The following is a 23,908-nucleotide window of genomic DNA, read 5'->3' on the forward strand; positions in this document are numbered from 1 at the left end:
CCGATCTCTGTTGGTTGGAAGTTAAATGTTTGGTTTATATCATCACTTTTGGGGTGGAGACAGACTGTGCAACAAGATAAAAACTTCACCTGCTGACAGCCCCAGTTAACTCAAAATGAACTCAAATGTTAACGTGACATTTTTATTCTGCTCTTCAGGCATCACCATATTATGTTTAATCTTTTTTTGAACCATATTTGAACCACTTGCTGGGACAATTACCTCTTAATGTACCCTTGTGTAAACATCGGCTGCATAAACCCGAGACTTCTTTTGCAATTAAGGGTCAATAAGCTGAGTTACCATGTCTCTAATTTTTCAATATTTATGTGTGCCAGTTTGTATCTAGGTCAGTCACTGTGTAGATTAGCCTCTTGAAAAGTCCCTAAAAGGAACAGACATTGTGATTGTGGTACATAATTATGTTTTGGAGTGTTCCTGCCATTGTTGCCAAGATAATCAGTCAGGAGAACTGGGACAAAAATGGGCCCAGTACTTTTGAAAAGGATCCAATATGAACACATTATTGAGCAATCTGTGTAAATGTTTCTTTGTTATCATTCATTACATTTCTTCGTAACAATTGTTTTCTCAACATTTATTTAACGTCTTTACTGAAAGACAACATATGCTCACTCAAAAATGACATGAGTTGCAGCTCTATTTTAAGCTCAAGGAGCCTCATTCCTTTGTGTGGATCTTACCTTACTCTTTGTTGTAGGAGCTTTCACTTCAACTATGTTTTTTTGTGACTTGTGCTTTATACATCTTTACCATTATTATTTGGACAACTGCAGAGGTCCACAGACTCTATATATCCCCCGTGGCCTTTTAAAGGACACAGTGTTTGTATGCTTTTCCATTTCCTCCTCTCAGCTCCCAAAGGGCCCAAAAGTCTTCGAACTGCAGTGAGGGAAATGAGGGAGAAAATCCCTCTGAGGTCTCTGCAGCAGCTTACACAACTTCTTCTGATTGAACACCCTGATATGAGCATCAGATGTCTCTAGCCTGGGTATTTAATGAGAATTTACAAGGATGAAACCTTATCGTTTGAATATAAACACAGTTGCACAATGTCCAGCACAGTATAATCACTCCAACAAGGGAGCAGAAGTAACTGTAATCAGATGTAAATGACCTCTTTCTCCTCCTCCTCCTCCTCCTCCTCCCCCCTCCTCCTTCCACATGCAGAGAGCAACAGGTTTAAATCCTGTCTGTGTACGGCTCTGCAAAGCTTGTTGATAACGAGGGGCCTGAAACACTGACTCTGAGCCATTTTTATTTCATGCATTGTTCCTAAATTTCTGGAGCAATGATATTTCGGACAGTAGTAACACATGCTAAGAAGCACCCTGGTGTAAGTAATCTTTATTTCTCTCCTGTTTTGTTTCTTTGTAGTACTTAACTTGTCAGTCACAGCAACCTGCTATATCCAAAAAATGTTTTAACATGTAGCTAAAGTTTAAGTGAGAGCTGATGTATGATTCAATTTCCTGAATTTTGTCTGTAAAATAATTATTTTAAACTTTAAAAATTAACATGAAAATGCTTAAAATGTGGACATGCTTTTCTGAATGGAATCAGCATTTCGACAGCTCCAGTGTTGGTAATAGTGAGTCACATAATGTACTATTTTAAAAACCTATTATGTTAATTTTCATCTCTGCACATTATTCAACATCAATGCCACATGCACAGCACTGTAAATACATTTGGGTGAACAGTAGAAGCTAAGTTGCACCTACAGTCCCTTCTGTAAGAGTTCACAGTGAGTATATAAAGGATAAATAAATGTAATATAAGGTATCAGCTGTTGGTCTAGCTTAAGCTAACTTGGAGACCCTTCACGCCGCTTTAATTCAGTTAATATTCAGGTTTTCTAATGGACTACTAATCCACTGGCATTGTATTTCTGCATGTTTTTTATGACGTCACCATTATATATTGATATGAATCTATGGTGTCATCATGGATTTAGCCTAATATACTGTATATTAAAGTGCTACACATAACTATTGATTAAGTCCTAGTAGCAGACAAACTTGATGATTGCCTGCAGAGCTTGTCGAGTGTTGCTAAGTTAACTGACACAATCAGGCGTCTAATTTTGTCTCATCTAATCTTACTCTAACTGTAAGTCAGTAGGCTCAGTGGGTCATTTAAAATCAAGCCAAATCAAGAGAGGCTTTGGGCTTTAAAAACAAACCCATGACCTTTACAAACACCCCAAATCTAAACTGACAAAATCTGAGCATTTAGGAAATGAGAAGCTGGAATAAAATACATTTAAAATATGAGTTGTTCCTACAGGGGATTGGATTATTTCAGCAGCTTTTAACTGGCTCTGCTGTCACAGAGTGAAGTGACAGAGTTTTAACTTCTTGTCATCGGCCTCCCAGGAGAGAGGGAGAGAAAGAGAGAGGAGCTGCAGGGAGAAAATCCCTATGAGACTCTACCAGAGCGCCTTGATATGGTCTATCATTGTGACAGACAGACACACAGACAGACAGGCTGAGAGACAGACAACCAGAGAGAGAGAGAGAGAGAGAGACAGACAGACAGTGAGAGAAGCAGCAGGGAGCAAATCCCTGTGAGACTGTACCACAGCTCCTTGATCACAGCAGTCAGACAGACAGGTAGATAGAGAGAGAGAGTCAGGCAGTATGACAGTCAGAGAGAAAGACAGATATTCAGCCAGACAAATGGACAGTCAGTCAGACAGGTCGAGATGGAGAGAGGGTCTAATAAAGCCAGAGAGTCAGGCAGACTCAGACAGACAGGTGGGTACCACACTGACGCTGTGTCCAAAATTACTCACACCTCAAAATACAGCCGCACTTGTGTTATCTGAATTTCTTAGAATTATTATAAATAATCAATATCATTTATGTGTAAGTTGCATTTTACTGATACAGATGTTTAAGACTGAACTTATTTAACACCTTAACATATTGTCGTATTCATCATATTGCAGTATTTAGGTAAATATACTAATACTTTCCGTCACCATAAAGCTAAAAAAGTAGTGATTAGAATAAGTGAATGATTTCAGTGTAAGCAGATACACAGGTGGATAGAGAGTTAACAGACTGACAGAGAGAGACAAGTCATTAAAAAAAGTCTGAATGGGAGTGAGACATCAGACAGATGGATAGAGAGTCAGACAGACAAGTAACGTGTCAGACAGATGGACAGAGATTGATAGGCAGACAGAATTAAAGGCAGACGTGATGATCATTCAGGGGTGTTGCTGCAGATCTTGAGCTGACAGTAAAAAGTGTTTGATTCAATGATCATATCCATGGCTGGTTTTCCTTCTCTGGTTGTCTCTCAGTAATCTCTTACTTTAGTTAAAGTACCAACAAAACTGTCAGGATACTTTAAAAAGTAAAAGTTTTACATACTGGTAAAAGTGTTATCAGCAAAATGTTATGAAAATATTGCACTGCCTATGGATGAATGAATTTTACTGTTTAGTATTTTAGTCGAGAGGTCTTCAGCCTAGAGGTTGGGCCCCTCCAGTGGCTCACAAGCTAAATCTCAGGGATCGTGAGATGATTAATTGAGGAGAGAAGAAGGAAAAACAAGTCCCGCTGCACAGATTTATAATCATCTTTGCCTTTTTTTAGAAAGCACTGGATGTTTTTACCTTTTTGGGCCTCAAACAGTTATTAAAATGTAACCATATGAGAGGAAGAAACACTCTTTGATTAAACTGTGAACAACTCATGGACATCTGAAACATTAAATGCATTGTATTTTACATGCCTAGCATGTGTTTTATTGATGTTGGCTAAAATCTTACAGCCCCAGCGAAAGAGGAGTTAGGGTGTCTTTAGCGTCTGTACTGTGACATATTTCCCAGTGAAAAGCAATATTTGATGTGCAGTTAAAAGAGGGATTTAAATCAAATTATTTACATTTGATTGGACCGCTAAAAAGAAGGCTGGTTCAGAGTTTACAGCAGCTACAGCTGACTGCTGGCTATGAGCCAGCCAATGGCTTCACACACACCTCCCTCATTGTTAGATCAGGAGCAGGACGAGGGAGAGATGAATGAAGGAATTAGACCACAGCCACATTGTTTTGGAAATGAAAATAAAGGTTTGATTGTTGAGCAGTCGTCAGGGGGAGAGAGACGAAGCCTATCATATGGTCCATGTACTTGTTGAAGCAGTCCACTGTAAAATGCCTTGCACATAATCTGGAGCTGTCATAGACACCACTCTCCTCAAGTGAATATATTCTAATAAATGCACTTGGTTAGGTTCCTCCACTGCCTTACACACACACACACACACACACACAGACCACAGTAGTGTGTGTCAGCAGGTTCATAAGGATGACGCAGGGTGACTGAGTAAAAGCAGGCCAGTAGTTAATCCTCGGAGCTGTTACAGTAAGTATAATCTGCAGACAGGAAGTGACAAATAAGTATAAAGCATCTGGTCCAACAGCGGGCTGCAGTAAATCTCAGCTACTTCAGCAAAGACACTTCCTACTTTATAAAAACCTTGTGGAGTAAATTTCAAAATCACTAAATGTGAATTTGGGATGAGTTCATATTTTCTCTGGTGTTATTGTTGATGGTTGACGTGAGCTTGTCACAGTTGAATAAGTGCGGTGACTTTGAAAGAAAGCTGCATCTGCCCTTTTTAAATTCAAGAAATGTGCTTTTATATTTGCATATTCACTGAGACATTCAGCTGACACAGTGTCATGAGGCTGAAGCTCACTGAGGCTGATGCAACATAGTAAAGGAGCTACTGTTTTCCATTGCGATGAGAGCTCAACCCAGTTGGAAAGCATCGTGTTTTGGCATAAAATACCCACTTAATCTCCTCAGTATGAATCTTAAACATGTGTATATACATATTTGATTATCTCTCTCTGTGTTTGCAGCTCATCCCACAGTTCTTCTTCATCTGTTTGGGAATGGGCGGGGCATGTCTGTATCTGATCCGGTTGGCCAAAGGACCCCATGTCATGTAAGGACCTCTAGTAGACATAATATGTAATAGGTCATTATGATATTTGGCATTGGCCTAAAAATACTGTCAGGAATCTGTTTACTGGCTTGTTATTAGGGTGTGTTTTTTCCTGGTTTAGACATCTATTTAGTTCTTTCATGGGTGCAGATCCCAGGGGGGACGGGGGGGGACATGTCCCCCCCAAATTCTGAAAAACACAAATTGTCCCCCCCAATTCTAAATAGCCTAAATGATTGAAATTGAACAAATGTATACAGTAGTCCTATATACTGGGAGAAAGGGAAGATGATGAGGAGAAATGGGAATCCGTGAGAGGCAAAAGATGAGAACGTGAGTGGACATAACATGCCTGAGACCCTGAAACTAGAAGTAGCATTAACTAACAGCGAAGCAGTGAAAAGGAGGGTGATGGCTGGTTCCATGTACTACTGGCTGTTTAAGAGAAATAAACAGTAAAGGTAAGCATATGATTCTCTTTGTAGTGCTTTTTGAATGACTTGGTGATGGTGATGAGCCTCTATGAAATCGTGAAATATGCTGGCAATCTCAAGCGCTCTGTGGGCATGATTTGCACGTGTGCTATTAAAAAAAAAATCACAACTGATTGTGTCCCCCCCAAACTTGTCATCAGATCTGCACCCATGAGTTCTTTGATCACATTATTTAAGGACAAGAATGCAACAGTTTCCAAAGAAGAATCAGTGACCCCCTACAGGATGTTCACAGGATGAAGACCACCATCATAGATATCATTATGAAGATGTGTAAACAAGCAAATGTTGGATTTTAGACTTCCTTCCTCTTAGAAATTCTGCCTGAAATGCAGATTTGCTAACATTTTAACAAGGCACATGGGGGGTGATGAATAATTTCCACACTCTATCTAAGCAGAGGGTTTGCTTTTGTATTGTTACTAACTACAGGGATCCCTGCTCGCTTTTATTTCCCCCTCAAACCGCCTCTTCCTCGGACTTCCTCTCCTGCTGCTTTCCAAACTGTTGATTTACCCTCAGTGATAGTCCAAAAACATGAGACACAGCTAAGTGCTTTAAAGAAGAGCTCACAGGATGGTGCACTGTCTTGTCTCCTTGCAGGTCTTTCATCATTTCTTTTCAGCAATGGTTCTTTACAAGCTCGATGAAATTGTTAGAAAGCGTTTTGTGGTGGTGGAACAGCGGGTTGAAAACACACGCTGTGTGCTGAGTTTGAATTTGCCCCTTAACTTCTGGGCGCCTTTGCTTTTAGTTTATATTATCTTTTATTGCATGTAATCTATCAGAGCAGGGATGAAACAAAGCAGCTCTCAGGGGTATCAGATCACTTGTGTGGATGAATATTTGTGTGCTAAGTCTGAAATGAGAGTTTTCTTCGTGTATATTCAGTTCCCAAAGAGACTCAATTATCTCAGTTCTGTCTGTATTTGTTTGTGTGTTTAGCTGGAACAAGACCAACAACCCTGAGCCTTGGAATAAACTTGACCCCACATACCAGTACAAGGTAACTTAGCGTGCTACAATTATTCAGTGTTAGGAAACTGGGATTTGATTTCTACATCTCTGTTTGAATGTGAAATTGGATTCAGAAATGATTATTTATGATCTTCTTCTTCCCCAGTTTGTGGCCATCAACACTGACTATGAAAACCTGAAGAAGGAAGGACCTGAGTACTGAATGTCTCTGGCCTTGTCTTGTAAACCAGAGTGGAAAAGTAACAGCAAATCCCGATCTAGGGTCAGATTCACTCCCCCTCCCCCCCTTTATGTCCTCACTGAACGTGGAAGGTGAAATGGATCCAAGATCTGTAACCCTTTAGTGTCTCTATACCTGTGTGATGTTTGCAAAGCAGCCTGTGATCTGGTAAATGTGACCGGGATTGTCAAATATGTACATTTCCACTGCACCAGACAAGTGGTATTGCATTTCTAAGCCTATTGAATGCAAATAATGTGACACTATACATTACAGAAAACAATTTTGTTAACCATGCTGCTGCGTTTTAGAAGTTTCAGTACATTATTTTAAATGTTTCAGACATTAATTGGTTTCTGTTCACCTCTGTAAGATGTGAATTTAACAGACAATTAACAATTGACAGACTCCTAAAATCTGCTGTGTTATGCAAATAACAGGAGTCTCCTAATTGTTTGGAGACTGCACAGAAATAAGTGGAGACAAGTAGCTGCCTGGAGCTGAGAGGGAAAATACATCAAACAATTTAAAACTGCAATGCATGCATCTAAAAATGGTCATCATAATTGTAGTTAAAGGAGCAGCATGTGGGATTTAGCGGCATCTGTTGGTGAGGATTGCAAATTGCAACCAGTTGAAGCTTCTCTTAAACACAAATACTCAGTGTTTGTTTGTTTTGTCTGTCCTGGGCTACTGTAGTGGCATGGAGGAACATGCAACATGGCACACTCCGTGGACAAAGACCCGCTCCTATTGTAGCTATAAAGAGCTTGTTCTAATGTTGTGTTCATACCCAGCGTGAATAAAGCAATCAGCACGAGTGAATTACATGTAAAGTCAATGTAAAGACGTGATTATACGCGAATTCCCACCGAGCAGCATGATTGACACATGATGGACACTATGGGAATGACACAAAATACAAGAATTAAGCAGCGCAAATAAAGCAAATAGCGCGATTGTCACATGCTTATTTCCGAAGGTTGAAAAATCAGAACTTCAGCAACCCATTAGTGCTTCAGGGACGTATGACGCCAAGGATTTACCAGCGGAAGTTCATTCATCAATTCAGCGATTTCATGAGTGCTTGACGCGAGTTATTCGCATGAATGAAGCAAGTCAACACAAAATACTCTAGCGTGCAAACTTGTGCGAGTAACAGGACGCAAAAATTCTAAAATTACTTGGTGTGAACACAACATAAAGCAGGGAAACCACATATCATATTATATTCCATTTCTGCCAGTATGTCCCCCTAAATCCTACGCATTGGTCCTTTAAGGAGCTAAAACCTACAAACACCCTCTACTGAGGGTTGTTGTCTTCTTCTGCAGATTAAAATGTATGTTTTCCCATATGTTCTGCAAGTCTGAAGCTTTAAGTAAGCTAACTTTCGATAAAATCTAATTGGCCTGCTGCAGTGCATGATGGTCAAATTAATGTGACCTGACTGCATGTGTTTCTTCATAACTGGCACATGTTGTTGGTTTAGCAGCCACTAACTTCAGCAATGACTGTGTAAGTTATGATATAAAAATGAGGCGATGTATAAACTGGGCTGAATTATTTCAATAAACAACAAACTGTCTGTTTCATGTTTGGCTGAGAGTGTTTGTTGCCAACCTGCGTCGTGACTTTTCTCAACCACCTGCATGGAACGGAGTCAGATACAGATCTTTTTCCACATCCTACGATAAAAATACACAATCAGTAACTCTTATGGAACAGATCCATCTGTTGGCAGTGCACCTGTCACTTTGCAGCCTGATTGGTGCCTCTATGACCACATTTACAGTGTTTGTGTGTGCGTGTATGTTTGTGAGTGTGTGTGTGTGTGTGTGTGTGTGTGTGTGTGTGTGTGTGTGTGTGTGTATGCACCAGTGTGTGTGACAGCAGCCCTGTGCCTTTGATCAGCGACAGCAGTGGCAGGATGCTGAGCAGTCCCCCAGCATGGTGTTGATGTATGACAGCAGAGCACAGTGTGCGCGATCTAAGTGTACACACAATGCACACACACACACACACACACACACACACACCAGTCCACATCGAGGTAACACGTGTATCTGTCCATACTGCAGACACAAACACTGATTACAGTACGAATGATGAGGTGAAAACTCTTTCTATATTTGACTCTTAACATCTAAATCCACATCTGTCTCTTAGGAGGAGGAAAGTGGTTGGTAATTTTCTTTTTAAGCCTGAACATTGAACTAGCATAAACAGTTAATCAAAAAAGATCTTAAAGAAACCAAAAATACCACAAATGTAATGTGAGGGGAGTGAAGGTAAAATAAATATGTATGTATGGGAGCTCTCAGGAGACCAAAGGATTTGTCAGTCCATCACTTGTGACTGGAAGGCATTTATTGTCTTTCTTTTTGAGAATATACATACAGTATTTATATCTCCCTTATTTTCTTGTTTATTAACTCCCTCAGAATGACCGTTGCTACTTATGGGGGTTAGATTAAAAACCCTTAAATTCTTAAAGGATTTTTTTGTCTTTGTTCAGTGAAGGTGAGACTCATGTTTCATCATCTTAAGAAACCCTCAGACCTCCCTTCTGGCTCTCTGGGCTCATGCTCATCTCATTTCCTCCCCGTAAAACAACAAAAAGAGCAAATGAAGAGAGAAGAAAGAACAGCGGACATCAAAAAAATCATCCGACTTTTAAACACCACAGGGATTGTTGTGGCAGTGAGGAGAGGGCTAGAGACCTAGAGCGATGGAGCATGAGGGAGTATGTGATTTCCCTAAAGGATCTTTAAAAAACACACACACACGCATACTGCGTCAAAGGAGTTGTCAGGTCATGAGAAACAGACAAAGAGATAAAGTGGATGGAGTCGTTATTGGTGCTGTGATGCTGCTTGTGTGTGTTTTCTGATGACTGAGTTGTGAGAGCTTCTCTGACCTTTGACCTGTGATACAGCCTTCTGCTCTCTGCAGAGGGGACACATTCCTCTGACACAAACACCAGCAATAACCTTCGAGCGACAAAATTGGAAGACACACTGAAGAGCCCAGCAGGACTCAAAGACGTGTGACACCAAACAAAAGTCCATTCTGTTCTTCAGTGAAATAAATATTAAGCACTCCAATAGGCAGCGGCGGCAGCAGTGCTTCATGTTCGCAAAGCTCGTTTCGCGTCGCTTTATGAAAGACTTTGTGTCTCAGTGGAAACTTTCCTTTCAGAATAAGAAATAAATACATCAAAATAAAATAACAACAAAGTTTCATCCCACAGTGAAAGTGAGAGGAAGGCTCTTCTTTTCATCTGTCGGGGAGAAGAAAGATCTGACTGCAGCAAACTGAGAAACAGTGGGAGAGGAAGTGTTTCAATAAATAGGCGTGTAAGTTGTGAAGTTTTGTGAGGACAGTGAAGGACTCTGGTGTTACATAACGTTCTCATCTTCTCATGTATACATGATGAACTCTGTGTCTATTAGCATTATGTAATGTGGGGTAGCAGGGTGACATAAAGACACTATCACAAAGATAATAATGGTATTAAAGGAAACAAGAACTTCTGCAAATGGCTGAATAAAGATGGTCTCACCTCGACCTCCTGCCTGTTTGTGTTTGTTTATAACACGTACAATCTGGTTATTAGCCTTCATGCAAAGAAGTTAGTTTTAACTGAAGACATTAAACACTTTGTCACACAGAAAACAACACCAGCTGGCCAGTGGAGATAAGACGTCCACATTGGACAAACCAGGCGTCTGAAGCTTGCTGAAAACATATCACACTGTAACGTCCAATGTTTTTTCAGGTTGTGAAACTCAGGCTATCTCCCTTGTCAGATCACTGTCACTGTCAAGGGATCAGCTTTTATTTTCTTTTTCTGGACTGTTCCCTCAAGTTGACAGTGAGAGGAAATGACCAGAGGAAATGCCAGTAGCTTAAACATGGATCAATGTTTATAAACGCTGCAGAGTCTCCTCCCTCCTTCCACTGTAAACATAAATCTTCTGCCACTCTGACAAATGAATGTGTGTCACACGGTGGCAGGTATTCATAAACCCAATACAAGTGACAACAGAGCTTATGAAATATTAGAAAATTTAACAAACTTGTAAACATGGAGTATCCGTTTTTATTACAGTGAAGATCTACTGTATATACATTGTACAATCTTTGTGAAATCTTTACAGTACAAATCAAAGTAGAGGAACAGGTGGCATTATAGCAACAAAAAAAGCCTAGAAACATAGTTTGTGCTTTTTTATCTGTTTCCCCTTTAGGTTTGTGGTTTTGTGGGTGTAAACTGAGCGTGTGTTCAATTCCCAGCACAGCTGCTGTGAGTTTCCCAGCCTGGGACAAAGTCTGACGTGGATAAGGGCTGTAAAAAGAGCTTAGTGACAAAAGCCAAATACCCCAAACACTTACAGTCCTTTTTGACTTAATGCAGCAAACAACAGTCTGACGAGTAAAATGTATTAGAGTGAGTACAGCAGGTGTTGATGTATTAACTGCAGGATAATGTACATTACTCTGCAACATTTTAAGCCAATCATTTGCCTGCAGAAAACAAATGAAGTAGAAGCACTGCTGGGTCTTAATATTAGTCACATACAGGTGCTCTTTGGATACTTCAAGTTATTTAATCTTGTGAAGGGCTCATTGCACGAGTGAAGTATGCTCTTCATCAAAAAATATAAAATGCAAGTGCCCTTCAAAAACAATCCAAAGCACACTTTGGGGTTTGTGCAAAGGCATTTTATTTTTTGCACAAACCCCACAGTGTGCCTTGGATTGTTTTTAAAGGAGACTTAAAATTTCTATTTTTTGAATGAATTAAAAAGTCATTCAAATCATTTTTCCGTATCCAGTTGGTTAAAACATGACAGCCCATAAATGTTTTGCACATAATAAGTTGTCACATTGTGATAACTTGGGTTGCTAATACAATGTAACCTTCTGATGTGATACATTTCTGAAAAGCACTTTAAGTCCCCCATATTTAGCATTTATAGGCTGTATATAAACCTTTAATTCATGGTTTATAATGCAATATAGCAGGCTGTTCTCATGCACTGTTTGTAGCTCTTCCAACAAAAAGTAATGCACCAAAATTCATACATCTTACATTATGGTGAGCCAGTAATTTGTCCATAACCAGGGGCGTCATAGTGGGGGAATAGTGGGACTGAGTACCCAGGGTCCCAGTGCGAGAGGGGCCCTCAAAAAGTCTGGAATTAAAAGGTTTCTGTTATTTAAATCTTTAATTTCTAAGTAATTAGTCCCATAACTACATTAAAATTGGCTGAATAAATCAGTTAGGAGACTGAACTTTGTACAAAAATATAGTGGCCCCTCTCACCTTAAAGGTGCAAACTAGTCCACCCCTGCACTAAGATTTGTCTCTAAATGCAGCTAAAGCTGAGCTATGTGAGACAGCATATGCTGCTGAAGCACCAATGTACACTGTAATGCCTTTTCCCAAGAAAGGGAAACCGGGGTTTCAAAAACCAATAGAAAGAAAGAGAGGAAAGATAGAGAAAGCACTTGTGAGAAAAAAAAATTCAAATTGGATCAAGAGAGGAAGGGCAGGGGCCCACAGAGACTGCTTTTGCAGAGGGCCCAGAATTTGGTGCTGCGCCCCTGTTTGTAACCCATGTATTTTGGAAGACTACGTGTGCATTTTCTTAGGGTATCATGTGAACCATTGTATGAGAATCTGTTGACTATACTGTAAACAGACATTCTTAAGTATTAATTAATGTACAGTATTGGTCAACAATTATAGCTTCTCATGCAGACACATTTAAAATGATTACATCTGTGTGTTACTACCTCATCATTCATCATCTGTTTTAACAGCAGCCTCCACTAATGGATGCCTCACAAGAGGAGTTATAGTTGCTGACAAATACATTCGTAAACACTTGAAGTATATCTGCATTATCTGGCAATTTGTATTCAGTTACTTTTTATTGATTAGGCTTTAAGACATCATATTGTATTTTTCATATTATTTGGCAGATATGAAGTCATTAGCTGTTATGGAAATGTATGTGACTGTGTGTGGAGATGACTGCAAGGCTGCACGTTGGCACAAGTTTCAACTCACATGAACCTGACTGTTTTCAAACATTGCTCATTTTCCATCAGAGGAATAAAATAAAGTAAAGTTAATGTCCGTGATGTGTTGGGAAACTGCCTTTCTGTGTTTGGTGTTAATCAGTGGTCAGTGAATCCAGGCATGGGGAAGGGTCTGGCGAATAGCTCCACCCGCTGGCGGAGCTCTGCGATGCGCGACACTGTCTCTGGGTCCTCCAGCAGGAAGGACTTGAAGCTTGCCAGATTTCCTGATGGGAGACGGACGAATAAAAACAACAAGCTCAAGGTTTTAAATCTGCCAGAAAATATATTTTAGTGCTGCTGATTGTTTTGGGAATCTGTTCTTTGAATGTACTTGAAAACCTGTTAATTAGAGACTGTACAAAAAATGTAAGAGTTTCATTGAACATTGTATTTTCTATTTTCTTCACCGGGTGGTGTAATGCAATACAATACAACAGCATCACAACTCCATCCTCCAAAATTAGCACGCAGTTGAATCAAACCCCCTCTAAAAAGAAGGTTTTACTGCAGGACATTAGATTTAGCTAGGTGTACCTAATAAACTGGCAACTGAGTGTATATTTGTATGAATATGAATTTGTACAACACTCACTGAAAACCTTTAAAAATGACAGATTTGCAACCCCTTGGAGCACATCACTGTGTCATTTTTGAACACCTCTGAAAGCCTTCTAAACAAACATGTCACCACGGTGTGTCTAATGCTGAAACCCCAAACCCTTGCTCCCCTCTCACCGGTCTTCTTCTTCACATCCAGTGCAATCTGAATCCCCTCATCAATAAAGTCCACGACCTTTTCAAAGTCTGCCTCTTTGAACTGTCTGGAGGTCAGAGCCGGAGTTCCTGTAAGAAACAATATTATTATAAAATATTAGGGGTGAGGGACACATACTGACAGGCTGACTGACAGGCTGATGGACATACAGACAAGTACGCAGACAGACAAAAGCAAACACATCACAAAGACAGACACACAGAGGGAGAAGAAAGGATCCAGTATCATATAGGTAGGACATCTGACTGGTTGACAGATTCATGCCCAAACAACCTCCACTCCTGCAGCTAACACACCCTGTACACACTTTAAATCTGCTCATTTGAGTACCGAGCCTGAGTCCTCCTGGAGTGAGAGCACTCTTGTCTCCAGGGCAGGTGTTCTTGTTGGCGGTGATGGACACCAGCTCCAGGACCCTCTCAGCTCGAGCCCCGTCCATCTCGCGAGGTCGAAGGTCAACCAAGACCAAGTGGTTGTCTGTTCCACCTGAGATGAGGAGGAGAAAGAGGAGGAGGAGGAGGAGAAGGGACAGGGGGGGATTGAATTGAATTTAAATTTGACTCAGCTCAGGGGAAAAAGTGTTTGACGGATGATAAATTGCCTTCACTCTCTTCTCAAACCTTTATACAGACAATGATAAAGTTATCATCACTTTCCTCTTAATATTGGCTTTTTCCCTCTATTCAACTGTCAAGCCAAAGTTACGTGAACTTTTCCAAAGTCATGGAAACAGAATGCAAATTAGGCTGGAGCAAATAAAGAAGCAATCCAAAAGCAATTGCGTCAGGTGGTGGAAATGCAATATTACTTTGAATACTAAATCTAATTCCATATTCAGTGGGGGGGAAAACCCCTTAAAATGTAAACAAACTTTCCATGTATATGTGTCTTTTTTTTTTTTTTACAATACCAACTGCATCTTTATTCTCTCAGTACCTGACACCAGGGTGTAGCCTTTCTTCAGCAGAGCATTAGCCATGGACTTGGCATTCAGCAGAACTTGGGCGATGTACTGTTTGAACATGGGAGTGGAAGCCTGCAGAGACAGAAATGATGCTGTGTAACGAGAAAGACCATATCAGGACACTCCAGATGACTTGTATGGTTTATACATGAGCTGCTGAAATTAAGCTGGTGTTGAAAACGTTCTGCAGAGTGCTCTCCCAAAGGATTTTCTCTCTCATTTGCTTTTGTAGACTATTGTTGAATACTAATGATTAATGTTGATATCTGGACCTGTCTGAGGGCAACGGCCACCCCTGCAATGGCGTGGTTGTGAGGTCCACCCTGAAGTGATGGGAACACGGCAAAGTTCACCCTGTCCTGGAGGTCATAGGTCACCTCCCGTCCTTTCTTATCCACAGACTGCACACCTTTCCGGAAGAAGATCAGTCCGGCCCTGCAGAGTGGAGAGAGGAAACTGAACTCAGCCTGAAATGTTGCTGTAAGAATCTCCCCTTGACAATAAACAATATGATCCTACTCATTATGTGCATGTTACCACACACAACCACATGATTTCAGGTCTCGTGGTGACATTGAAGAAGGCAAGAAATAGTATTTTCACAGTTATTTTAAAGGTCCAGTGTGTAGGATTTAGTGACATCTAGTGGTGAGGTTGCAGAGCTGAAATTTCTCCCATATGCCAAGCATGTAGGACAAGGTGGCCAATGCGAAAATGCGGATGGCTCTGTCCTGAGCCGGTGTTTGGTTTGTCTATTTTGGGCTACTGTAGAACAACATGGTGGACACCTTGGAAGAGGACCTGCTCCATATGTAGACATAAACGGCTCATTGTAAGGTAACGAAAACACAATGATCTTAGTCTTCAGGTGATTGTTAGTCTGAGTGGGCGGAAGTTTGCTGCAGAGATCAGCCTCTCATTGGGCGGAACGAGCCACCCGCTGAAGTCCCGCCCTACCACCTCCGGTTGTGTAGCAGTTTTCAACCGTTTTCAACATGTCCTTTACTAACTTTTGCAGTGTTTGATCTTGCAGGGATGTAGCCATTTTTCTGCCATGGTTCGCGTCCTGTAGGCGATATTTTTGTGGGTGTGTTACACCAAAACCTGTTTCCCCCCGGCAATATTTTTGCAAGCGCACCGTTGCTGTGGCACCGCCCAGAACGATTGTGATTGGTTGAAAGAAGTACAAGCAGCTGGGGCGTTTTTTTCTCCAATCTCACAGTGAGAGTCGGCCCAGCCAGACCTTTCTTTTCTTGAGAAAGGTCTGGTGAGCGAGACTAGGTGATTGTAAACTGAAAACATGAATACTGTATAGTAGATGCTCCTAAATCTGACACTCTTTACCTTTAACACCTTGATCTGACCCCCATTAGCACCTATCACTCACACACAATGTCTAGTCCCTCACCTTGCTCCACGCAGAGACTTATGGGTAGTAGAGGTGACCAGGTCAGCGTGCTGGAAAGGAGAGGGAACAGCTCCTGCTGCCACCAGGCCGCTGATATGAGCCATGTCTGCCAGCAGGTAGGCATTAAGCTCCACACACAGCTAAAACACACACAGTCAGACAAGTTTAATCATCATCATCATCATCATCATCATCATCATTCCTTTAACCTGTTTTCTCTTATTTGTGTTTTCTATTTTTATTGCCCTTATATTTGGCTATTTTCTTGCTTTAGGGATTAATACAGCTTTTTGAGAGATGGCTGTGAAAATGTTTTTACCACTACTATTTTAGGATACAACATAGTGGACTTAAATGGAGTGCACTGTCTCCCAAGTGATCTACTAGTGCACCCCAAGCAGACATAATTTTGAGATATGAGGTACCTTCTTCATACGAGGGTAGTCAATGAGGCGAGCGTAGGCACTGGTTCCTGCTATGATTAGTCTGGGTCTAAAGAGTCGGGCTGTCTTCTCCAGCTGGTCATAATCTATCAGACCTGTTTTGGGCTGAGTTGATACAGGAGGAGAGAGGAAAGTGTTACACACGATAGTAAAAAGTGAGTACCTTGCAATTTGTTAACTGTTTTCTTCACAATTTTGGTTGAAAACATATATTTTATTTACAAAAAGTAAAGCTAAAGTACTCACATCCAGCTTGTAAGGCATCGATTCAAAGTAGATGGAGGTGGCTGAGATTCTCTTGGTGTCTGTCATGTAGCCGTGGGTGAGACTAAAATATAGCAGAGTTAAAAAAAAAGAAGCATGCATCCCAGAAGTTCAGTGAGTTCTTCAGCAGCATCATGAACTTATTCTGACCTCTCTAGATCCTTATTTCTCTTCCATATGAACAGTATTATTTATCATTCATCTCAGTGTATATGAAATGTTTGTATCCATTTATATCAAAATCCAGTCCTTCAAAGTTACTCTACACCTACCAACTCCCAGCCAGCCATTATTTAAGTTTTATATAGTGTCTGGCGTATAAAAGTTGCAGGTCTGCATTCATCTTTAGGCTAACGATCGCCTGCAGCATTAATATGACTCAGATGTGTATTTGAGTGTCAGTTATTGTTTACATTTTCCACACTATGGTGGCTGTAGTTAAAAAATATATTCATTTCAAAGAGGGTGGTATAATGTGACAACTCCAGACTGTGTGACTAACATTTTGTCATTTCCATTAATTCCCCTTGAAGTTAATTCCCATAAAAACATCCAGTGTCATGGAGAAAAATGTCAAAACCACTCAGGCAAAATCTCACAACATTTCATGGCACATTTAACAAAACTGTAGCAACTTATAACATAATAACTGTCAGATAATGTCAGTAACATGTCTGCCTAAATATACTGAATGACAGTGATGGCACAGCATCACATTATGACAGTGATTACTTATTCTATTTTATGTAACATTTTGTAAGAATCATAAGAATTTGAGTTATTACATCATTAGTGTTACTCTATGGTTTAATTCAGAGCGTTGTTTCTGTCACTGAGAACCCAAAGCTCTGTACATTAAGTACATGTCCACTCACTGTCCTCCATCAGGCAGATCCAGGCCCATGATGCGGTCATGAGGCTTCAGCACAGAAGTGTAGGCTGCAAAGTTAGCGGGGGACCCAGAGTACGGCTGGACATTTATGCCCCACAGATTTGGATCCAAACCGAAGGCATCGAGTGCTCGTTTCTGACACAGAAGCTCAATTTGGTCTACAATCTCTGCACCTCCATAGTACCTGAGAAAGACAAAATGCACTGATTAATATTTGAAAATGTCACATTTTATTGTATTGTATTATTTTGTATCATATTGTTTTATATCATGTCGCATTATAACACATCCCATCCCATCCCATTATATTGCATTGCATCGCATCATATGGCATCTCATGATATCCCATCGCATCATATGGTATCTCATGATATCCCATTGCATCATATGGCATAACCACTGAGAAGATGGGTGAGTACTTCTTTATTTTTCATTTTCCATTTCTGATGAATTTTTATGCACCAATTTGTGCCTCTTCTGTGTGATTTTATGGAGAATGTCTTTAATTTTGTCAAAATAAAAATCCTCTGCAGCTTTCATGCTTTTGCTGGGGAGGACAACTGCACATGTTCAAAATATTGTGGGATGTGTCCCCTGCGTTCTCTCTAAAATCTACACTTATGCGGATAGACCTAGCTTATACAATGTGCCTAGCTAATGCTAATGTGCAGGAAAGTTTATGTGTTTCTAGGCAACAGTTCAGTCCCATCGGTTGTGGTAGAATTTGTATTTGCAGAGCCAACAAATCATAATCTGTTTGTAACTAATAACAGCTATACATTGTTTTGTTGTGTATGTATTGCATCTCATCATATTTGCTACATATTGTATTGTTAGGTTTTGTATTGTTACATATCGTATTGTTTCTTATTCTATCATTATGTATTGTATCAGTGTTTATTGTACGGTTACTGAGGAAGGCACAAGCCGACACGCATTAGTGTTTTTAATGACTCTTGCCCATTAAATAAAGGCTTTTTAATTTTTCCAAACCAACCTGAGTGCCTGGACTTTGATTTTTTATGCCTTCCGGATTTTTTCTACATATTGTATTGTATTGGGTTGTATTGCATCATTACATATTGTATGTTGTAGTGTTTCATTTCATATTGTATCGGGTCATTTCGTATATTACGTTGTGATATCCTATATTGTATTGTGTTGGAATGCATCAGACACATTATAGAAGAATCGTCATTAAAATAAATTTCACAAATTAATACAGCTGGCCTTCTGAAAACATTTCAGAGTTTTGTAATGACCGTAACAATATATTTTGTAAAATACGCTGTCCCTATAGGTACCTTTGTCCTGGGTAACCCTCAGAGTATTTGTTGTTCAGACAGGAGCCCTGGGCCTCGAGCGCTGCACGGCTGCAGAAGTTCTGACAGGACAAACAAGCACAGTGTCAAGATCCACAGCCACATACTGTACTTTTTTTTTTTATAACATGTTTATATATTCAGAACACTGTCACCATCCAAATATAACCTTTATTCAGCTGGAAAGGGGTGACTGAACACCCCTGCTCCTTTTCAGCAGTGCCGAGCTACACAGTACAACCACAGTCCAAACATGAATCCAATCTGCCATGTAGTTCAACTGCAAGCATTTGTCTAGCAAATACCAATTATAGAAACAATAAGACAGGTCCCAGAGTCAGAAAAGGATAATCAAGGCTATTTAAATCTGTTTAATTTGTTGCATAAATCTTACAAAAAGTCACAGCTTTTTCTAGAAGCTGCAGAACTGAATTAAATTAGCTTATCTAAAAATGTTAAGTATTAGAGGTGCTATAGTCAAATTAAAAGATGGATATTGAGGAATCTAACTAATACTGAATCTCTGTGGGGTTCAGCACAGTGTCAAATCTACCAAAGACACTTGAGAGTCAGAGGATAGATGGAGCTGCAGAAAAGGAAATGAATGTAAATGAATTTTTCTCCCTGTCTCAGTATCTTTTTTTTCTCCCAGTCTCACTTCTGCTCATCTTCTCTCTCTCCCTCTCTCTCTCTGGCCTCCTCAGCCGCCCCCTCTGCCTTGTTATTATACTAAACCTGTCACCGTTCAGGGATCCCTCAATCATTCCTGTGGGATTTAAAACCGGTCCCTTATGTGACACAAAACTCTCTCTATGACATTTCAGAAGACTATCTTGACACACACACACACACACACACACCAACACATACATACACATACAGGCACACACAGGATCACCCCTCCTCCTCTGTCACTGCTTAAAATCTGGAGATCAGTGGGAGAAATCAGTGAGGGAACCTAATGGGATCACTTGGCTGTGTTCCTGAAGAAAAAAAAAACGGTGGCTCTCCACTGGGAGTCAGCCTGCAGCGGCGACTGACTGACAGCACAAGAAGATGAAAATCTTTCAGATGTCATTGTGACTGATAGTGCTGTGGATTCATAATTACTGGAGAATAGAAGAATGAAAGCTCCCTTCTTTTCCCACAGCTTCCACTTAGATGGAATCACTGACTTGCGAGGTGAAAAATGCGAAAGAAAACTCTCTGAAGAAAACAGTTAAATTCTAGAAACTACATCCCTGGTGACTCGCGGTTACACTGCCAAAGGAGGCTCCTCTGCAGTTTAAGCTGCTCGTCTTGCTTTCTGTCTAACTCGCTGCAGTCATTAGCGCCTCTGTCTACAGGAAATCACAAAGGATAATTAGCAACATCTCCTCATCGCCTTTATTCACAGTTTGAACAGCTGCTGTCCTGCAGAAGAGACAAAGCATGTTTTTGAGCCAAACATCCTTCGCACCAAACCCCATGTAGATAATGAAGTGCACTTTGTAGGCTCACTGTTTACCTTTTAATTTGCACATACTGTTCTGCGATGATAATCGCATGTAACTACGTTAACTGTGAAATATCTATGTTAGTTTGTGTGGCTGAGAAGTACTTCCATGAATTTTACATTCACCATGGTTGACAATTAAGTTAAATTTAAATGAGTGGTTGTCAAACTGTGGAGCAGCATAGAGCCACTGCAGGTGGGATGTGGATGACCTGGGGAAAAATATGAAACGAAACAAATTTGAATGAATATGACCAGAGCAATAGGAAAAATAACCAAACAAGAGTTTGCTTATACAATTAAGCTAACCTTTATTGTTCTAAAATTCAGCATGGATCTATTGCTGTACTCAAGACCATCTAAACCTGAGACAGAGTCAAAACCAAGATCAAGGCAGGGCGAGATTCATAACACGCTTAGAATAAAATGTGGAACATGCAAACCATTGTCACTCCTCAAACTGATCCACATTCCCATAAAAATACCCACAGAAAACAAATGAAGATTCTTCTTCATTCACCTCTTTTTTTTAATTATACTGTTGATAATTTTTGTGTGAAGGTATAAGCGTATCATGAGAAATGTCTTGATAAAATAGTCAAAGGGAAAGTGAATTTTAGGTGTGGGAATTTTCCTTTGTTTTCTATGAACAAACAAGCAGAGCTGAGATCAACTTTATTTATTTAGATTTATTTAGATGAGCTATAGAAATTACGTGATATCCCCACAACTGTGCTCTTGACCGGACTTGAAACACAATCCCCATTGTCTGAGACCGAGACAAGACAAGGTAAAAAAGCAGTCTAGTGGGAGACGAGACAGAAACTTTCAATAAGTGGTCATGAGACTTAGACTGATCTCAAATACTACAGTACTACATGGATCTTTAATAATTAAAAAATGTGAGTTGAGGGTGCATTAACTTTTTTCAGCTTCTGAAGAGAGGCTTGACAGACAAAGAAAACCACTGGTTTAATGTACGTTTGCAGAGTGACAATCAGTTGCTGTCTGGTTTGAAATTATATTCTAGCACAACCTCATTTACTAACTCATCTGAATGGAACAAGCAGTTAAGACAAAGAAAATTGATTTTGGCTTTTGGAAATGCTGTACAGCAATCCCTCTACGGGTTTATGACTCCAAACACACCTGTCTTTCCTCCGCCAGTTTCACACACAGACTGAGGTGTGTCGCAAGACACTGAACAAACATTTAAACAGTCACTTTTGATCCTTGTCATTGGTGGACTCATGGGTCATCACAGTTTACATTCAACATGCAATTTCTGAGAGGGTTATACAAGGTTAAGTTGCCATAGTAAGAATACCGTAGCTACAGGTTCATAGAGAATAGTGTGAACAAAGGAAAGAGAGGGGTGACAAATCTTGTTGCATTGTGCTTTTTAAATTAATCTGCGGGTCCTGTTGTGCTTGTGACTGTGTGTCTAGTATTCAAGGCTGTGGAGGAGACTTTAGACTAAATGCTCCCATTACTTTCCACCTTTCTGTCAATTTTCAGTTTCAGTTTGAATAAGCTTCATTGGCAAGACTAATTATTGTAAAATGAATTAAGGTGGCCTTAACCTTATCAATAGTTAATAATAAATAATTAGTTTTATTATGGGTGAATGTGAATATTAAAACACAAAACATCTCCACTCCACTGCTCCTGTCTCTCTCTTTACCTCTGATGCAATGAGCTCCAGTCCCCGACACTGCCTGTCCTTCTCCTGCTGCAGGAGGCTCCACATCTCTGGGTCATCCTGCGCCAGGCTCTCCTGCCCCGTCCACCCGCTGGCGCTGCTGAGGCCTCGCCTGCTCGACTCCGCTGTGAACTGTCCCTCTCGGCCCACACATCCTGAGACCCTGAGGAAGAGGGGCTGTGTGGTGTGGTGGATGAACAAACAACATTATCATTTCAGTCAGCAACTACATGTCCACTTCTTTAATAATAGTTGTAATAGTTGTCTGTGTTTGGGAAGGACCCTGGAGGGTTGGTGCTGTATTTCTTGCTGTTCCATTTAACAACCCAGTGTATTAAATAAAACCTTTAAGAGGAGAAAAACACCACGTCACAGGATTTGATGCAACTCTCCATTGTGCTATAGACTGTCTGTTGCAAAGTAAAAGTTTCTGAGGGGTTCTTTTTTGTTGTTGTTTTCCAAGATTGTTCCTTTGGTGTCTTTTGAAAACCTCAGGAAGAGTGAGCCTGTGCAAAAACACTTTCATCACTTAAAATTATAATACTTTGCACCGGGGGTTTGGAAACAAGGGAGTTAGAATAATGTGTCTTTTGATGTTCTAAACAATCCATTAAATGAAAGGCAGTGAAAAAACAAACGTGCTATTCAGTGGAGCGGTTACAGAAAACCTTGGACATGAAAACAGTAACGTGGGCTGGCCACACGCGCAGTGACTTATTTATCAGGGTCTTGTTTGTTGAAGGGAGCTTGTAGCTGCATGATAGTTGCGTAACCATGTGTTACTTTGGCCTAATAGAGAGATTACCGCTCAAGCATAAACATATGTTGAAGCAAGTCTCCTTTCATCTTTTGTGTTCATTATGTTTTGTAAGCCTTTGCTAAATTAAGTCTTGCATAAAGCACACACTGTACAGGCAATTTCGCTTCAAATACAACTATTCTGGGACGAACAGTAGCGCCCTTTTCAATTTTGACGACCTGAGATAATCACAGTTACCACACAAACACTGTGACACTTATGCAACTGGACTGAAAATTTGGAAAACATTAAGTCGTACACAATGTGCATCCTCTAACCACACATTTCTATCATGGTTGAGGTGACATCGGGTGACAGGCTGACCTAGTTTGCAGTAATAAGTGATTTAGTTACAACTGGTCTTAGGAGATGGGGTGAGAGATCTTTTAATGCGGACAAGTGTATCTGTGCTACATTTACAAAAAGCTCTAAAATAAATACATTATTAAGCAAATGTACTCACCCGTAATGTTTGCCGTAATGACAGAGAAAGCATGTCTGTGACAGCTGAGGGCTGGGAAAGCAGAAAACTTTTCAAGGTGCAAAGGGTGAAAGTAAAATCAGTACTGGAGGAAAGCCAGGGACATGCGTACTTTGTGTCACTGATAAAAGTGACGGCAATAATAAATCATCTGTTTCATCTCACGCTGTATCAGTTCTTTGAAGAAGAAACATCTAATCAGTCACTGTACATTGAACAGGCAAAGAATTCATTTTATAGGAAAAGCAAAACACTTGAAGTCTGAGTTTCAAAAAGTGACGGTGGTGATTCAGTCTCTACAGATTTTGTATAACTTGTGAGCTAACAAATCATATTTTTTTTTCAAATGTAAATATCAAATTATGGATTTCAAGTCTTTCCTTCTATCAACACATATTAAGAAAACCAGAAAACACTGCACACAAAGTGATACGGTTAATTAAGCAATTTTTTAAGACAATGCAGAGCTTTCAGCAGATGAGTTCAGACAACACAAAGCTCACGTTATAAACCTCATTAATCTCATGAACACATTAACACAAGTGCACTCATTGACATGTTGTTTGCAACAGCGTATAAAAAAACAG

The 23,908-nt window shown here is 40.2% G+C and overlaps 2 protein-coding genes across 2 annotated transcripts; one reads left to right on the forward strand and one right to left on the reverse strand.

Annotated features, from left to right (window-relative positions):
- The first annotated feature begins 1,193 nt into the window (after positions 1–1,193).
- Positions 1,194–8,264, forward strand: ndufa4l2a (NDUFA4 mitochondrial complex associated like 2a). The gene is made up of 4 exons (XM_049581596.1): positions 1,194–1,357; positions 4,903–4,988; positions 6,428–6,488; positions 6,606–8,264. Exons 1-4 carry the CDS (start codon positions 1,313–1,315, stop codon positions 6,660–6,662), a joined length of 249 nt encoding a protein of 82 aa, XP_049437553.1. The 5' UTR covers positions 1,194–1,312; the 3' UTR covers positions 6,663–8,264.
- Positions 8,265–10,775: 2,511 nt separating this feature from the next.
- On the reverse strand, positions 10,776–23,456 carry LOC125891958 (serine hydroxymethyltransferase, mitochondrial-like). The gene is made up of 12 exons (XM_049581589.1): positions 23,304–23,456; positions 22,024–22,218; positions 18,823–18,906; positions 17,506–17,702; positions 16,613–16,694; positions 16,349–16,471; positions 15,924–16,063; positions 14,788–14,950; positions 14,488–14,587; positions 13,882–14,037; positions 13,512–13,619; positions 10,776–13,000 (listed from the first exon to the last, which is right to left on the reverse strand). The coding sequence occupies exons 1-12, from the start codon at positions 23,334–23,336 to the stop codon at positions 12,873–12,875; spliced, it is 1,509 nt and encodes a 502-aa protein (XP_049437546.1). The 5' UTR covers positions 23,337–23,456; the 3' UTR covers positions 10,776–12,872.
- Positions 23,457–23,908: the final 452 nt, after the last annotated feature.

This window comes from Epinephelus fuscoguttatus, linkage group LG7, assembly GCF_011397635.1.
Source record: "Epinephelus fuscoguttatus linkage group LG7, E.fuscoguttatus.final_Chr_v1".
NCBI classification, from domain to species: domain Eukaryota; kingdom Metazoa; phylum Chordata; class Actinopteri; order Perciformes; family Serranidae; genus Epinephelus; species Epinephelus fuscoguttatus.

Bases quoted from the DNA above. Each gene is read 5' to 3' on its own strand.
- ndufa4l2a (XM_049581596.1), top strand. From the start codon at position 1,313: ATGATATTTCGGACAGTAGTAACACATGCTAAGAAGCACCCTGGT. The intron at 4,989-6,427 runs GTAAGGACCTCT...TTGTGTGTTTAG, and splicing joins GCCAAAGGACCCCATGTCAT to CTGGAACAAGACCAACAACC. The intron at 6,489-6,605 runs GTAACTTAGCGT...CTTCTTCCCCAG, and splicing joins ACCCCACATACCAGTACAAG to TTTGTGGCCATCAACACTGA.
- LOC125891958 (XM_049581589.1), bottom strand. From the start codon at position 23,336: ATGCTTTCTCTGTCATTACGGCAAACATTACGG. The intron at 16,064-16,348 runs GTACCTCATATC...TGTGTGTTTTAG, and splicing joins ACTACCCTCGTATGAAGAAG to CTGTGTGTGGAGCTTAATGC. The intron at 13,620-13,881 runs GTACTCAAATGA...TGTTTCTTACAG, and splicing joins TCCAGGAGGACTCAGGCTCG to GAACTCCGGCTCTGACCTCC.